At 34.7% G+C, this 19,869-nt stretch overlaps 1 protein-coding gene across 15 annotated transcripts in view; it reads right to left on the bottom strand.

Annotated features, from left to right (window-relative positions):
- Positions 1–19,869, bottom strand: part of LOC106879466 (uncharacterized) — a 268,985-nt gene that overhangs the window by 64,278 nt on the left and 184,838 nt on the right. For 11 of the 15 annotated variants that reach the window (XM_052971400.1, XM_052971397.1, XM_052971410.1 and 8 more), the window contains one exon: positions 7,779–7,959. In XM_052971400.1, the coding sequence (XP_052827360.1) occupies positions 7,779–7,959 (181 nt within the window). The remainder of the gene's footprint in view (positions 1–7,778; positions 7,960–19,869) is intronic. The other 4 variants (XM_052971418.1, XM_052971428.1, XM_052971425.1 and 1 more) reach the window with 1 other exon arrangement.

Raw genomic sequence — 19,869 nt, forward strand, 5'->3', positions numbered from 1 at the left:
ATATATATATATATATATATATATATATATAGGATCAACCATAAATTTTAAACAGTGATATGCAGCTCATCTTAGTTCTTTTAGATATGAGAAACAGTAAATCCACAACGCTCGCCAGTCACATACATCATCTCAAAAATAGAAATATTTCTGAAACTTTTTTCTCTCTTTCTTCCTTTCATTTTCTATTCCTGTTTTAAATTTGACCTATCTCTTCTTTCTCATCATACACATCTCTCCTCCTCACATATATCCACAAATACTACCAAAACATTGAAAGTTTCGATGCCAAAGAGTAATTTGGGATGAAGAAATAAAATTCAATTACAATATTAATAATTAAAGAGGCTTACTAAGTCTATTATATTGTTAAATTAATGCACACATAACAGTGCCATACAGTACAAAAAGTACAATACAATAGGGTATGTAATGTACAGCAGATCTCTATGTGATATCAATGCAGGAAATCAGGTCATATTAATTTAGGACATGATGAAATGCATCACAAATTAGTTTCTCATAACTACAACTTGTTTTTAATTATATTTAGTAATTAAAATTCCACTTAACCATAACATAAGACTAATGACAGACAGATTCTGGGTATAATTTTCTTTTAAAAGACAAGATTAATAATTAGGCATAGATGGATGGTTAAGAAGTATGCTTCACAACCATGTAGTTTAGAGTGCAGTTCCAATGTGTGGAAAGTTAGCAAGTCCATTAATAGATTCAGTATATAGCCCAGGACAACAATGAAGGTAAATGAGTATCTCCTTGCAACATGCCTGATAGGCTGTTAAACTATTTGCTGTTGTCACCTGTGGTCACCATCTTGTTTCTTGTGCCTCAATACAGGGTTTCTTTGACCCAGAGTAAGTTGAGAGGTACAACTGTACACCACAAGTATTTTCATCATCATGTAAGTACCTTGAGAGAAAAGTTGGACCTAAGAAGCATCAGATGTGGTGTGCAAGAGAGATGACTGCGCTGGTATGGTCATGTGGTGAGAATGGATGAGGATAGCTGTGTGAAAAAGTGCCACACCCTAGTGGCTGAGGGAACCTGTGGAAGAGGTAGACCCAGGAAGACCTGGGATGAGGTGATGAAGCACGACCTTCAAATATTAGGCCTCACCGAGGCAATGACTAGTGACCGAGACCTTTGGAAATATGCTGTGCTTGAGAAGACACGGCAAGCCAAATGAGACCATAACCCATGGCCTATGCCAGGGGTGTAAACAGCCTACTTATGTGTACCTTTCTTTCATTGGACACTAAACTCTGCTTGCGAAGACGTGTTGAGGCAAGTGAAATTGAAATTAAAATCAAATTCGATGACAGCACCACACGACTGGCATCTGTGCGAGTGGAGCACTAAGAGCACCATCCGAGCGTGATCGTTGCCAGAGCAGCTGACTGGCTTCAACACCGGTGGCACGTAAAAAGCACCATTTGAACATGATCATTACCAGCGTCGCCTTACTGGCACTTGTGCCAGTGACATGTGAAAAATATTTGAGCGAGGTCGTTGCCAGTGCCGCTGGACTGGCTCTTGTGCAGATGGCACATAAAAAATACCATTTGAGTGTGGCCGTTGCCAGTACCGCCTGACTGGCCCTTGTGCCAGTGGCATGTAAAAACACCCACTACACTCTCAGAGTGGTTGGCATTAGGAAGGGCATCCAGCTGTAGAAACTCTGCCAGATCAGATTGGAGCCTGGTGCAGCCGTCTGGTTCGCCAGTCCTCAGTCAAATCATCCAACCCATGCCAGCATGGAAAGCGGACATTAAACAATGATGATGATGATGATGATGATGATGATGTCTCTGTGCACTGAATAAGAAAGAAGTGTTTTTGAAATGGATAAAACAGCACCACTGTCAGGTTACTATTTTTCATCTCAATGATCTTAACTCTTTAGCATTCTGATTACTCTGTTCAATGTAATATTCATTTATTCAGACTACCTTATAGATGTGAGATTTTGATGTGATGGTATATTTTTACAATGACATTGTAAACTAGGTGTGAGAAACTGGATTGAGCCAGTATGAACATAAAATAGGTAAAATATAAGAGTCAGATAAGGCCAGTTTAAATGCTAATGGGTTAAGGTCAATATCTAAGATACAATGCTCCTTATTGCACAAAAGCTGTTTTGATTTTTCTCCAAGTTCGGGTTGATTGCATCCCACTGATTCAGTATTATACAGCTGTACATCTTTATTTACAATGATACATCTCTGACTTATGCCACAGTTTTGGCACACTGCCAGATTTAGGCATTGGGAAGATGCTAGAGAGGGATTACAAGTCAACTTTGTTGTTTTACATCTGTACAATGTCTAGCATTATGTCATCAAATTCACAACACAGGCCTCTCTCTCATTTTATATATGTACACACACATTTGGCTCCAGCACAGTTTCCAAATGTTATTTATAAAGCATTAATCAACCAATTGTAATGGTAGAAAACTTGCTCAAGGTATTTCAAAGGGATTGAGTTCAGAAGCATGTGTAAAATTAGCTGCATAAGCCATGCCAGCAACTTTATAAATAAAAATTAGAACACCCCAGCTTGTAAATATTCTATAACAATGCTTTTCCAATATACATAGATTATAAACCAATGGTTGTTCAGTAAAGCATTATGTATATAATGCTATACATATACAAGAAAATATTGTGTGTGTGTGTGTGTGTGTGTGTGTGTGTGTGTGTACACACATACAGAGAGAGAGAAACATGGGCCTCCATCCAGTCAGATTCTGTCAAAGTGTCCAATTCATACCAGCATAGAAAATGGGGACAAATTGATAATGATGATGATACATTATGACGGAAGATAACTGAATACCAACTATGATCATCACTTGTTAATGAGCTTCAAAGTGAAGATAACATTTTAGCCCAGCCAATAATCTGCAGCTTTTGCCATAGCTATAGTATAAACGACTAGTCTCACTTTAATGCAATGCAGAATCATGACATTTGGCATTATACAAGTAATGTTCAATATATTATATATATATATATAGTTTGATTGTTCAAGAGTTCAGTATATAATTTATTTTGTATAGCAATGAATTCAGATACGATCCAGTACATATACTATATTTACAAGAAAGGTCAAAATTGAGAGTGTGAAAATAATATAAAATAATTTAAGACATATTACTGATTTTAGATACTAAAAGTAGGGATTACATTATATTTGGAATTACATTGTACTTGAATAAATATGTCATGTCTAGATTTAGTATGAGAGTTATCTAAATGTATGACAGATTTGTTCTAAGAATATCTAGGAATACCACCACTCAGCGAGTGGGTGGGTGGATAGATTGATGTATGGATGGATGGGTGGATGGATGGATGGATGGATAGTATGTATGCTTAAGAGTAGGTGTTGTTCTTGCTGTTGTTTAGCTCCATGTTGTCTCTGATTGAGGCAACCGAAGATTAAAGACATTGGACAATGTGATCCTATACACCATGTCTTTGGAAAAGATGAGACTGTCAAAACTATGTACAGCTGTGAAAGTATTCAGGCTGTTGTTTAACTTCAGGTCAGTATTGATCAAGACCATCTTGTCTTTTTGTATATCTACAATTACACAGTTGTATGTATCCTTCCAGGTTTTTAAACTTGTCAAGAGTAATTTGGTTACTCTTTCTAGCCTGTCAAATGACTGCATAGAAGCTCCCTCATTAGCTTTTCCTTAAAAGTGCAAGTATGCATGGGTGTACAAATGCTACTGCACTATTTAGATGTTTCTTACTATGTATGTTTATGAAATGTATGCATGGACATGATTACATAGAATGATTATTATCCATTTATTATATAATTGTGTAGGAGGATATAATTGTGTATATATGTGAGCTTGTGTTTATGAGTACAAAGGTATATGTAAGACTGTGTATGAGCATGTACATATACTTGTACATATTTGTGAGAGCATACATTCATGTGTTGTATATTAGTATATGTGTCAGAAGAGGCAGCTATTGTGTGGGTGTGAATACAAGCAATCTCCTTGTCAGACACTTTAACATTACAAGCAACAAAACCACAACTTGAAGAAAATGTCAACATAGTTCTAGAGTCTAAACAGTCCAAATAAATGCTATTTCTAGCATGGTTCTTAATTTGATCCAAAAATCAATAGCTAAATATTTCTCAACATCAGTATGATATTTAGTTGTTTAGTTGATTTAACGATCTTGGCTAAAACACTGGATTTGCCCACACAGGAAAAAATATTGATTGCAAGCACAGACACAAGGATTCAAATTTTGGGAGGAAAGCACAATCGATTAAGATCAGCCCCATTTCCACAGAAGAGTTTTGTTTTATCAACCCAAGATGATGAAAGACAAAGTTAACCTTTACACAGTTCAGACTCACCATATAAAGGGCTGTAACTTTTACACAAAACATTTTGTTTGATGTTCAACCAATATTTGTCAATCTCAGAAATAATATTGATTTCTTACATTAGCACAAGCCCATAAATGTGATAGATGGGGGTGGCTATAGTTGACTGAATGAATCCTGCTATTTGACTGATATTTATTTTATCAAACTCTGATGGGTGAAATGTGAAGTTAGCTTGGGCCAGATTCAAACTGCTAGCATAGTAAATATTGCCAAACATTTGGTCTTGTATGCTACCATTTCTGTAAAGCCACTTGTCAAGCCATACATTTCACTGATGTTAGATTCCAGTTGCAGGAGGCAGAGACTAAGAACTGCGAAAAGACTAATTTGGCACATCGCATGGAATAGGGAAATAAGTTAAGTTTGATAAGAGACAAATTATAAGAGCATGGAAGTACACCTGTCATGTGTGTGTGTGTATGTGCGTGTTTGTGTGTACAAATAGATATACGACTGCTACTGTTAAGTTCAGAGCAATATGAAGATTATCAGAGTATTGTCTACTTCGAGTATAGAATCTACTATTTCTAACATATCATAATCATCATCATCATCATTTAGCAACTGTTTTCCATGCTAGCAGCGGGTAAGACAGAGAGCTGCACCAGGATCCAGTCTGTTTTGGCTTGGTTTCTATGGCTGGATGTCCTTCCTAATGCCAACTACTCCACAGAATGTACCGGGTTGTCTTCTACATGTCACTAGCATGAGTGCCTTTTACATGTCACAGGCACTGACCATGAACACGATTTCACTTAGTTTGGTGTGTCTACTCAAGCACAACGAATCACCAGAAGTCTCAGCCACTTGTCATCATGTCCATGAGACTCAACATCTAAAGATCACATTTTGCCACTTCATCCCGTGTCTTCCTGGGTCTATCAAGCTACAGTAATTAAAATATATAACCAGGGATACTTTACAGCTCCTTTAAACAGCAATGATTTAGCATTAATTTATAAGCAAAAGGCACAAAATATCTGGAGTCAATCAATAAGGGCTGGGATCAAAGTCCATTATACAATTCTCTAACTGAGTTATTGGTAATTGTCAGCAAAGCCACAGCTAGTCAAGTAGTTCCTATCCTGCACACTATCATTCACACTGTACTGTGTACATGGCCAAGACAGTTGACCCTCACTAACTGAGTCCAACAAACTGTAAGCAGACATGATGAAGATGTAAAACCAATCATGGGAAGCAATCAGAATGACATTAACTTTGTAACACTGCAATACAATCCTACAGTACAGTACATACAGTACACTAGTGGATGGGTTAAAGATATCACTCAGCCTTTTAAGACTCAAAGACAATATAAGGTCGAACTTCAGTCAATCATGACACATCTCAATAATGATGTTGGTTCAAAAATAAATAATAATGATTTATATGCATATATATATATATATATATATATATATATATATACATACATACAGACACATACATACACACATCATCATCAACATTTAACATCCGCTTTCTATGCTGGTTTGGGTTGGACAGCTGTTGTGGCATGGTTTCTATGTTTGGATGCCCTTCCTAACACCAACCACTTTACAGTGCGCACGCACACACACACACACACACACACACACACACACATAATCATCATTTTCATTTGGTGTCTGTTTTCCCTACTGACAAGGGTTAGATGGTTAAAAAGGAGCTGGTAAACCAGAGAACTGCACCAAGCTCTGTCTACTTTGGGAAGGTTTCTATGGTTGGGTGCCCTTCCTAATGGCAACCACTTTACAATATGTATTGGGTGTTTTTTTTACATGATACCAGCACCTGTGGGGTCACCAAGTAAGTTATAAGACAAAGACCACTCTTTGTAAACATACACACATCATTATTATTCTAGTTGTTTTGTGCAGTAATTAAATAATCAGATTATTCAGTGTTTCAGAAAGTCCATCTGCTGTTGGCCAACATGCTACTCTAATTTCACCAAGCTCCGGTTCTGCACACAAAACCCAAAGGAATTTATCTGACACATCAAGTGATATATGTAGCTTCTCACCACACAGTGGAATAACTATTCTTGTTTGCTAATAAACTTGCACAAAACATTGATATACAGATTATCAACCAGGAAATTTTCAATCAATGAGAGAACATAGTTGCACAGATGTGTTGGAAAGGCACTGGATATTTAGGATTAAAAGTTCAAATTTCCATCTCTTGATAATACATTGGGAGATAATACCAGCTTCAAAGTAAGCTACATAGTTACTACAAAGTAATTTATAAATTTTGTTGGGATACAATGCAAATCTCTTCCATGCATTTATCCATTGCCCAGTAATCACCTGCCTATGAGCTAACATTGAACAATCCCCGTGCCTTCTTGTAGATAAGCATATCCAATAAGACCAGTAGTCAAGTCACAGGTGATTCCAGGTGCATTTAGGAAGCTTAATTCGTCGTAGAGACTGGGTGACATAGTTGTAGTAAAAGTAGTGGTTACAAAATGTAGAAGAGGTCAGGTTGTTGACCTAATTCATTACAAGGATTATAACACACAGATTACATTTGCAATCATGGCAAAAACGTTTTAATAACTATGTAGGAAAAGGAAGGTGGGATGGATAAAGGGGAGAGGTTAAGCTTCAATAAAACTTGCTTCAACTTGAAGAGAGAGAGAGAGAGAGAGAGAGAGAGACATCTTTGGAGAATTTTATGAAATGTGACATTGTCAAGTATGGGGTGGGTGAATAATTTGACTTCCAATCTACAATATATGTAGTGTAAATTGAATGGGTGGGGAGTGAGCTTATGTTTTGATCTGTCTTAAAGTTTGTCAAGGTTCCAGAGTTCTCAGACCTTTTTCAATGCCTGCATGTTTTTGTTTATTTTTCTTTTTTTATATATATTCTATTAAGTTGCACACCCTTATACATAATTTATATTTTATAAATTTAAATTTTAAATATTCACTATCAGCAATTAATTTTGTATTTGTTTGTTCATTTGGAATTGTGAGAACAAAGATTATTATTATTATTATTATTATCGTTGTTGTTGTTATTATTATTATAATTTATTAAGGTTTGCTCTACAGTCAGGTTAGTTTTGTTTCAAATTTTCAACTGATAAGTGTCAAAAATAGAATATCTTAAAGTAGATTAAAGTGATTTTTTAAAGATTTTGTTCCTATTATTATTATTATTATTATTATTATTATTATTATTATCATTATTATTATTATTATTATTATTGTTGTTATAATTTTTATTTCCTAAAATTTCTTCTGCTAAAAAAAAAAAAGAAGAAGCTGTTGGGTGAATAGAGAAACTCAGTTTCCGATAACAAAGTACCTGAATGACACTCGTCAACTGTCCCAGTTTCATTTTGAGCAATGCAATTTCATCCATAACTTGTGAGAATGTATCAGCATCAATGAGCACTACCTCTTTGCCATCAACAACAAATGATGTCACCTCAGAGTTAGCAGGCAGACACAGAAGTGATCCAGCTGTGCTTGAACTGTCACCTTCCCTGTAAACAGAAATGCAACAATTGTTAGAGTTAACAGCCAATAATACAAGACAATAAAAGACAATTTTACATCTAAAATCCAAAGTAACATATCATTTCCATATTGATTTCAACTATTATCACGTCTCTTTTATGCTTTTAATTTCTATATGAATCATAAGCCAACAATGCAGTCTCCTAACTTACTAGATGAAGCAACCAAATTTCCCTCAAAGCACACAAAAAGGCTGACTGGCCATAGCTGATGTCTTTAACCACAAGTAGACTGATTTGATCAGACATGACATGAGGATAAACAACAACTACAGCAGCCAATGTTTGGAGTTAAAAAGAGAAGTTTTTATGACCTAATTTGTCTAGTTCTAAGTTAATATTATTCGAGGGGCACAACTCATCATAGTAAGCCATATAACTGACATACATGTCACATTCACTTTTAATGTATTCATATATATGTGGTAGAATCAAACTGATTTTTTTTTTTTGAGAGAGAGAGAGAGAGAGAGACCATTCAGCAGTTTAACCCTTTAAATAACAACCCACCTGAGAACACCCCTGGTTCTATGATACAAGATTCTTTTAAAGTGATCCAAGTACAAAACTTCCATCAAAATTTCATGTTGATACATATTCCATGTACTAGTGTGATGACAGTTATTTTACTAAATTTTTCATTATTTCCAGTGTTAATTAAAACAAAGACAGTGCACTGCCTTGGTAATATGGTACCAAGTAATAAAGATGTTACTGCTGCAAGAATGACGTGAACTTCAGCGCACTTTGTCTGTTAGACCAGACACCTCTGTATGAGTTAAACATACGAGGGGAAGTCAAAAATTATCCGCACTTTCACTATAATATATCTTTACTACTGTCACACTGCCTTCTGTGCATGCATGATTATAGTTGGTACTATTGTGGTGACGTGATCAAAGTTTGAGCCTGATCACGCCATTTTTCTTTCAGGCTTTACAGAGTAAGCATGGCCGCTCCAATAGCAATGTGCACCAGAGAAGAACAAAGAGCAGTAATGGTGAACCGGTTCGCTATTACTATCTCTCAAGCTTGCTGAATCTTCTGGCGTCCTGCTCCATCTTCTTGCATCATGCTTGTCCAGCCACTCTTAAACTTCTCGATCCACTCATACACACTATTATGTGATAGAGCGCTGTCCCAGTATTGTGCCAAAAGCCTCCGATTAATTTTTAGCACTTGACACACCTTTCGATCAAAGAAATCGGATCACTACTCTTTGTTCTTTGGTGCACATTACAATGTAAGCATGGCTGCTTCACTAGCAAAGCCAGAAAGAAAAATGGCACAATCAGTTTCAAACTTCGATCATGTGATCACAATAGTACCAACTATAAGCATGCATACACAGAACACCTCATATGGTATTGACAAAAGTTTTTTAAATTAGGATTATTAACCTTTTAGCATTCACATTATTTTGTCATAGGCAATGCTTATTGATTGACATTCTTTTGAATTAACGATTCATTATTTTGCGGCTTTGAGATTTTGATGAGTTAACTCAATGTTTAGAACAATATTGACCAGTTTCAACATAGAACAAGTAGAATATTTTGGTTGGATATGGCCAGTTTAAATGCTAAAGGATTAAGAGTAATACACTAAAACCACTTGTCAATTCTCTACAAGAATGGTAAGGAATACATAATGCCTTATTCAACACACACAACAGTAATATTGTCAGTAACAGTGGTACATTAACTTGTTAACTGCCATGGCCTGTTACTGGAACTTATCAGTGATGCCACATATTTCATGCGATTATACTACATACTGTTTAATTACAATGAAATATAATTATTTTGTATTTTCATAATATTTCATAATTAAACTCTAATATTTAGCACTCATACTATTTAAATATCATTGAAGCCAAGTCAATACAAAATAAAATATTTTCTAAAATTATGAAAATGTACCACTGGTGGTGCATATGGTGGTTGTGTGAAGCTTGTGATGAACTAACAGTGGTACATGTGGCAGTTAACATGTTATGTAATAATACTTTTACTGATAGTCCTATGCCTTATCTAATCAGGGACTCTAGAGCTTTTCAGTAACTGTAGCAGGATGAAAAGAGATTAAGCATCCCACTTGTCTTCAAATATGTGCACTGATTGTGAGCAAACATCACCGTTTATACAAATAGTGTCATTTATTTCTATTCCTTAGACTAAGAAAAATATTACCTTGCTTGAAAATATGTGAGGATTGGTGAAACGGAAAAACATCTGACTGTAGCAAAATAGGACTCAGCAACAGTTTTCTTGGACACATACAAGTCAGAAAAAGTTTATGATGATGATGGTGAAGAGAAGTGATGATGATAATGATGATTATGATGATGATGATGCATAAATAAGAATTCAATGCATCTATGATAAACTTGTAAGCGGTACTTCAACAAAAACAAAATTCATAATTTCTCCCCTTTTTCAAATCCCAACACAAGACTACTTAAGTTCCAGTCTTGAGCTTAAAACTTGCACTTTAGATAGATAACACAACAACATCTAGGCACAAATAGGGTATAACTACATAATATGAGTTAATATGAAATACACCAAAGTTATAAACATTTAAATCATCAAATCTAACAATCACTATGCACTGCATCATGCCAGAACACACAACACACTTCCAAACACTATGTGAGCCAACATACACACAGATATACATGCATATATTTATGCATAAAAACATACATACATACATATATACATCATCATCATCATCATCATTTAACGTCCGCTTTCCATGCTGACATAGGTTGGACAGTTTGACTGAGGACTGGCAAGCCAGGAGGCTGCACCAGGCTCCAATCTGATCTGGCAAGGTTTCACATATATCATATATACATACATGTAGGTTCACACATTTCTACTTATATAAATATGCATACTGATATACATACATGAACGTGCACACACACATACACACACACACACACATAGATAATTTGGACAAATACGTATAATTCGATTAGTGTATTTAAATGTTGAGTAGAGCACCAGCACAGTTTAGGCTACCTATTGTCATCTGCAATTGTGGTACACTTCCGTTGGATCTAGTTCAGGAACTACGCAGTAGCAGTTAGGGTAATAGCATTAATTAATAGTAAGAGATGGATTTCATATTAGACTTTTATCAAAAGTCTAATACGAAATCCATCGCCTACCATTAATTAATAATATATATATATATATATATATATAAACACACACACATACACACACACACAAAACAGGCATGTATATATATAGACACATATGTACATGGCATGATTTCATGCAAATTGCATTACAAATGACCAATATTTAGTACGCATACTCCTGTTTATTTGCTGTCCTCATCTCATTTGGTGTGAATCCACAGTTTGGCTAAGACAAAGAGTACAAGTCAAAAACAAAACAAAACAGGAGAAACTGTTTATAAGATTGTTTATAAGTTTACACTATCTTATATATATTTCATCAGCATCAAATAATATAAACTACATAATCAAAACATACTGTCATTTGAAAGATGGTTGCTATCCTGCAATCTTATAAATAAAGGTTACACATCTTTGAAGATTTGACAGTACATTTTTATTATATAATTTACATCATTATATAATTTATAATTCTTTGTTAGTGAAACACATGTAAGAAGGTGCAACTAAATATATTATAAACGATCTTAATTGTTATGTTCTGTTTAATATATATATATATATATATTCTTTTATTCTTGTACTCATTTCAGCTATGTGTTTGCGGTCATGCTGGAGCACCACCATGAAGACACACACACTATGTGGTAGAAAGTTTGCTTTCAGACATGGTTCTAGGTTCAATCTCAGTGAGTGTCACCTTGGGCAAATGACTTCTACTCTAGTTACAAAGCCTTGTGAGTAGATTTGGAAGATGGAAACTGAACAATGCCCATCATGTATACGTATGTGTGTATAAATATATATGTGTGTGTCTTTGTATTTGTCCCAGCATTGCTTGACAACCAGTGTTGGTTTGTTCATATCCCTGTAACTTTGCAATTCAGCAAGAGTTTAACAGAATAAGTACCAGGTTTAAATAAGAAATACTGGGGTTGATTCATTCGACTAAAACTCTTGAAGGTGTTGCCCCAATATGGCCACAAACTAATGACAAACAAGTTAAGAGATTAAAGAAAAATAAATATATAAATATATATGTATGAATGTATGTATGTATGTATGCATGTATATATGCATTGAAGAGCTAATGATAGATTCTTCTAGTGTAAAAAGAATCTATCATGCAGTGGAAAGGGAATGATTAAAGTGTGTGTTAGAGAGAGAGAGAGAGAGAGAGAGAGAGAGAGAGAGAGTAATTCAAATGAAAAAAACAGGCATATGCACAATACACACATGTGAACACTGATGGTGCACAAATACATACTGTGTATGTATATTTGAGAGTGGGGTACATGTATATGTATACATGTGATTAGCACTTGTATGTGTATGTGTATGTGTATATGTGCCAGTAAGAGTTGTTTGAATTTCTCTCACTCTCTCTCTCTCTCTCACTGTTTACCGAACAATTTTCTATATGCATCTTCACGCAAATTGTCAAAGATTGAATATCTAGCTATGTATTTTATTATCTATATCTTAATAACTGCATTTTATAACTTTCTTCATAACATGTGTACACCAGCATGTCCCAGATAGTTTCCCCAACTATCATAAATGCTGAAGGTGCATTCACAGAATAATTTTATAAGAAAGCAGAAGAGCATAAATTTTTATTAAAATATATTTGGTTTCTGCTATATATATATGTAGGAGAATTCACGAAAAAACAACAGACACATATATATGTGTGTGTGTGTGTATAAATACATACATGTATATACACACAAACACACATATATATATATATACACATACATATTTATATCCATATACACACACGTTTATATACATACATATACACGTTTATATACATATACACACACGTTTATATACATATATATACATGTTTATATACATATACGTATTATATTTATACACACACATACATATTTATATGCACATACACACACATATGCATACATTTATATACACACACACTTGTGTATTTTTGTGTGTGTGTGTGTGTGTGTGTGTGTGTGTCTCTGTGTGTTTGTCTGTGTGTGTGTATTTATTATACATATATTTACAAACAAATAATTCTTTATAGAATATTCACTTTCCAATAATCAAAGGTGAGAGCTACTATATGAATTTCAATTTTTTGCAATGTTTATAATTAATTTCTTTTGTTTTGATCAGGCTCCATCATTGGATTTTCATATTTTTCTTTCATCTCCACAAATATCAAAAAAGGATATTTTTCAAGAAATAGAGCATAGAGTGAGCAAAATAAAGAGAGCAAGAGAGAGAGAGAGAGGCGGGGTTGCAGGCGAAATATATTCTAAAGCATGATTATTAAAAGATTTGAATATAAACATGTTTACTTAATGAAATGAGATGTTGAAGTAACCAACACATCATCTCCCCTTCTCACACTCTCTCTTTCTCCCATCCTCTCTTATTCTTCCCTACTTACTGTACCATTATTATTATTATTAATAGTAGTAGTAGTTGCAACATTATTTAGACGGTGGGCTGGTAGAATCGTTAGCATGTTGGACAAAATATTTAGCAGTATTTCGCCTGATGCTATATTCTGAGTTCAAAATCTGCCAAGGTCGACTTTACCTTTCATCCTTTCGGGGTCAACACATTGGGGGGTCACTGTAGTTGACTCATCCCCACCTTTCCCAGGCTGCCCTTGCGGCAAAATTTTGAAATAATAATAATATTAATAATAATGATAAGTAGTAGTAGTAGTAGTAGTAGTAGTAGTAGTAGTAAGGTGGTGAGCTTGTAGAATTGTTAGCATGCTGGACGAAATACTTAGCAATATTTTGCCCATTGTTACATTCTGAGTTCAAATTCCACCAAAGCCAACTTTACATTTCATCCTTTCAGGATTGATAAACTAAGCACCAGTTGTGTATTGGGGGTCGATGCAATCAGCTATCGCCACCCCCAAATTTCAGGCTTTGTCCCTATAGTAGAAAGGATTAGAATTATTATTAAGGCCCATATATATATAATTATATTTATATATGATGCCCATATATAAATAATTATTATTAAGCCGGCAGAATCATTAGTATGCCAGGCAAAATGCTTAGAGGTATCTCGCCCATCACTATGTTCTGAATTCAAATTCCACCAAGGTTGACTTTGCCTTTCATCCTTTCAGGGTCAATAAATTAAGTACCAGTTGCGTACTGGGATCAATCTAATTGACTTGACCCCTCCGCCAAAATTTCAGGCCTTGTACCTATAGTAGAAAGGATTATTATTATTATTATTATTATTATTATTATTATTATTATTAAGGCAGCAAGCTGGCAGAATTGTTAGTGCACCAGACAAAATGCTTTAGCAGCATTTCTTTCAGCTCTTTAGCCTCAAGGTTTAAATACCACTGAGGTCATCTTTACCTTTCCACTTTTTGGGGTTGATAAAATAAAGTACCAATTGAGTACAGGGGTTGGTGTAATTAACTGAAACCCTCCCTCTAAAATTACTGGCCTTGAGCCAAAATTGGAAGCTATTAATATTATTGTCATTATGATGGTGAGCTGGTAGAACTTTTAGCATGCTGGGCAAAATGCTTAGTGACATTTCGTTTGTTTCTACGTTCAGGATCAATAAAATAAGTATCAGTCAAGTATAGGGGTCAATGTAATCAACTAACACTTCCCCACAAAATTTCGGGTCTTGTGCCTAAAGGAGAATATTATTATTATTATTATTATTGTTGTTGTTGTTGCTGTTGTTGTTGTTGTTGTTGTTCGCCTTAATTCATAGAAGCTGCACCCAAGTCTCAAACAGAGAGGTCAAGGCACAATGGTTTTGCATCTACAGATGCTAACAAGTGAGGTGCAATGCAATAGAGAAAACTGATGCTCGTATATAAAAAAGTCTTCCCGATTATTCACCCAGCCACCCTTATATATTGTACAGAAGCCACACATCATCTTTATAGAAAGATACATGTGCCTATCCCTCCATCATACTCTACCCTCTCGACACATACCATAAAGCTGCCTCTCTCTCTCTCTCTCTCTCTCCACAACTACAACCTCATTCAGTTGAGTAAGATTTTTCTTTGTCTTGCAAATTACTTGAAGACCTCAGAAGTAGTGGTGCCCTGAAAATAGCACCCAGTACACTCTGCAAAGTCACTGACATCCAATCTGTAGAAGCCATGACAAAACAGACACTGAAGTTCAATGTAGCCCTTTGGCTAGTTGGATCCGGTCAAGCCATCCAACCCATGCCATCAGAGAAGACAGACATTAAATGATAATATATATATATTTATTTTGTGAGTCAAGTTTCACATTACTGTAGTTTTTGAGCAGGAATCATATACTCTACACATATTGAACTCTCACTCGACAACAAAATTCAATGACTGTGTGTGTGTATGTGTGTGTGTTTCTCCACCATTTGACAACCAGTGTTGATGTTTGATTAACACTACAAAGCAATGCTATGGCATAATTGCAGTCCAATGATAGAACAAGTATGAGCATGTGTCCATGTGCGCGCACACACACACACACACACACACACACACACACACACACACACACACACACACACACACACATATATGCAAATGCATATGTGTAAATATAAATGTATATACATGTATGTGTGTGGATGCATAGACTGTGAACATGTCTATGTTCAAATCTGTTCATTTTTATTAAATATTTTTCATATTATTAATTAGACCTTTACATTCAGTTTGGAACACTATCATTCCTAAATCCATTAGTCCATTAATGTATCAAAGGTATTTCAACACCCTTGGAATGAAATGATTGTTGAACAGTATGTTTTCACACACTTTGCTTTGGATCACAAAAAATGGGGAAAGTGTTGGTGATTTTTGTTGTTTTTGACGAGCATTTAAAAATTATTCAACAGTTAAGTCTGATAGTTTTTGGGGGTTTTTTTAATTTTTTTTTTTGTTAATTTCATTTGTGATTTACCTGTGTGATTATGTTGTTTTTTAGGTTTTATTTTCTGTTGAATATTCTCAATATTTGTGTAATCCTGTATAGAACTTTACTGATGATGATGTTCCTAACTATTGTATTTTTATCAAGTTGTTTACCATGCATTTCATTGTAGCATGTTACAATGGCTCTGTTTAAACGCAGTCATTCAAGTAGTGTTGAATTTAGCAGTTTGATTCATGAAGTTTACAATTTTCATGTTTGGAACTGTAAATTTCCTAAGTATTGTCAAAGTATTTTCTAGAATTCATTGGTTTGTAATTTTGAATTAATGAGATTTTCCATGATATGTGCCAAGTAAAAAGCATTGTTGTAAGTGCTGGTGCCACGTAAAAAGCACTGGTGATGATGTCACATAAAAAGCACTCAGTACACTCTGTAAAGTGGTTAATGTTAGGATGGGCATCCAATTATAGAAATCAAGCCAAAACAGACTATGAAACTTGGTGTGGCTCCTGGAGCTGTCCAATCCACACCAGCATGGAAAATGGATGGTAATAGATGATGATAATATTCTAATGGTGGGTTTGTGGTTAGAAGTGATACATATGTCCACTTGACCTGTTTCATCAGTCATGTCAGTAACAAAAACATTATAAAAAATGATAACAAAAAGTTTAGCGACTTATTTACAGGTAAAGAGTAACAAGTACTGCCATACTTGCAATAAGTAAAATTTGGTGAATCGAGAGTAAGCTTTAAGTAGCTCAGCATGAACTAAATAACACCCTCTATATTGTAATCCAACAAGTGAAACAACAACAATCCTTGGACATTACTGTATCATGTCCTAACACGGCTGCTCAATTTGCACAGTATGAAAGTGATTAGGATCACAAAATCCCCTTCAATGGGGCACCAGTCTGTCATTGGCCACTTATCTGAAGCTAAGTGACTAGAGCAACATGAATTGAAGTGTTTTGTTCAATAACACAATGCACCCATTGGACCAGGAATTGAAACCACAATCTTGCAATGAGTGCAACACTCTAATCACTAGATCACATGCTTTCACTAAAACAAAATTATTACATTGCAAAATATATAGCAGACTACAAGACAGTCCAAAATATTTTTTAAATTACAACAATACACCATTTCGAGCGTGGCTGTCGCCAGTACCCGCCTGACTGGCTCTCATGCCGGTGGCACGTGAAAGCACCCACTATACTCTCGGAGTGGTTGGCGTTAGGAAGGGCACCCAGCTGTAGAAACTCTGCCAAATCAGATTGGAGCCTGGTGTCGCCTCCTGGTCCACCAGTCCTCAGTCAATCGTCCAGCCCATGCTAGCATGGAAAGCGGACGATAAATGATGATGATGATGATGATGATGATGATGAACAGTATAAGTGAAAATTAAACTCATTGAATAATCTCATGTTAGCTAGCTATCACTTTATAATATTATTAGAGTACCTTTTTAACACCTTCCAGCTGAAGAAGCATGTTAAAATCTTTACGTGCATAAATAGTACAATAATCTTGTACTAGATTTATGAAGGTAGCCCTCATATCTGTTTTATACGAAATAATCTTGATTTGTTTCAAATCCATTTTATAGCTAGTGTGCATGTGCATACACACACACACACTATCCATATAATATGCACTTGCATTTTGGTGTGAACTGATATTAACATAAATGCATTGGTTGCTTGTTAAATTTTGGAAGGCTGTTATTACCATTTCTTCTGAAGATGCCTGCAATCAAAAACTTATAGTTCCTAAAATAACTGTAGCTCGCTTTCATGGGCTTAAGAATGTCTTATTGATATTGAATATACTTAAGATTTCAGGAGGATTAAACCAAGTGATGTTACCATGCTATCTTGACAACAAATTCTTCAGTAAGGAGTTGGTTTACAGTGCTAATATGAAGATTAGCAGACTACACTCAATGCCTTTTTTTTTTTTAGAATTAGTAGAACATACCTTTCAGAACAGGTATAAACAGTACACATTTTTTTAGGGTATCCACAGAATGAAACAACATCTGTTTCACAAGAGATCTTAAGACTGATTTATAAAGGGATCGCGAACTTTAAGACACTGTGGTCATTGTTTTAATTCACCAGTGCATATTCTGAAGGATCTAGATTATGTTGCTTTTACACCCTTGTAAAATTCCTCATATTAACCCCTAGATTTAACTTGATGTCTAGGAAAACTCTTTTTTCTTCATACGTGGATAAAGAACTTGAATTTGGTAATTAAATCATTTTTGCTTTATTTCATTGAAGCATTGATTAGTTGTTTTTCCTGTCCTGTTAATATACATGTCACTGTCCACCTCAACATTTTTTTTCCTTCATTCTTCCATTTTTTTCCCTTTATACAACTGTAACTTTCTCTTTATCACTTATCTCAACCATCAACACTCTGAATATATTTACAATTTCCTCACCATTGTCTCTTTCTTGATTCAGTCAATTACTTACATAATCACAAACCATGAACTTTCTTATTCACTTCCACACTCCTCACATTTCTCTACAATTCTACTGTAGCTAATTGTATTAAACTTTCAGTGTAGTCCAGCAAGCAATCTTCTAACTACCTCTCTTTCTTTTCTAACAACTTTTTCTCTTTTTCTTTATACTTCTTTACATTTCTGTATCCTTTTCTTCCTCTTCTCTTACTCCACCCTGTTTTCTCTTCCTCCCTGCCTTCTTTCAAGTATTGCTTCCTTATATTGCAGTTTTTCTTGCTCTATCACTTTTATTTCTAGTTTTATATCTAAATATCTTCTCAAACATTGAATATTATGAAATTTCAAATATTAGAATCTCGGTATACAGAAACTTTATGTTGACTAAATACACAGCACATGTATAAGCTGTAATCTATAATAAAACCTTTAGTTGGACCAAAAATAGCAACAGGAATTTCAGAGCAAGAACAGTGCAAAATATCAGTTTACTTTCTCATACTACATAAACACACACACACACAGACACACACACACACACACACAAATAGTAAAAATGGCTGAATGCTACAAATATAAAGAAAAGCTGATACATAAAATTTTATCAATTGATTTTCAAAGGATTGTCCTTAAGTAAATATATTGCAGATTTGCATTCTTGCAGTATTAAATTTCTTCAGATTGTGAAAAACAGATTATAATATCCTTTCTGAGAATTAATGTTTAAAGATGAAAATTCAGCATCAAATATTTTTTATAAAAAATTTAAAAAATATACAGGAATTAAAAATTAAAATTTATGAAAATATTTACGTAGAAGTAAAGAGCATAAATATGGAAAGAGTTTTCATCTATATAATGCTATGAATTATCTAAATAACAAAGATGCTTGCGGCAATGTTGCTTTGCTAAGAATGGATGTACAAAATTAGTTAAAAAGATGATACTAATAAACTCAAAAATAACAAAAGTGCCATGAAATATACAATGATAAAACCCACCATTTAATATAACAGCAAAACTACTGTTAAATTTCACTAAGTTATTTACCAAACATTTATACTCCTTCAGAAATACAATAAAATTTTTAAGAATACCATTAAACATTCATATTCTACTTATCAAAGTTTACATACGTACTTCTCATACATGCACAAATTCAATACATAAACCAACATCCAATCCTTTTAGGTGTAAATGTAGCTGTAATAACGTCATGTGTTCACTGGATCTCAATTGTCTTGAAAGATGCACTCTACCAAAGTCAAACAGAGACCCATAATACGTGTGTGTGTGTGTGTGTGTGTGTGTGTGTGTGTGTGTGTGTG

The sequence above is a fragment of the Octopus bimaculoides genome, chromosome 1, assembly GCF_001194135.2.
Source record: "Octopus bimaculoides isolate UCB-OBI-ISO-001 chromosome 1, ASM119413v2, whole genome shotgun sequence".
Lineage (NCBI taxonomy): Eukaryota > Metazoa > Mollusca > Cephalopoda > Octopoda > Octopodidae > Octopus > Octopus bimaculoides.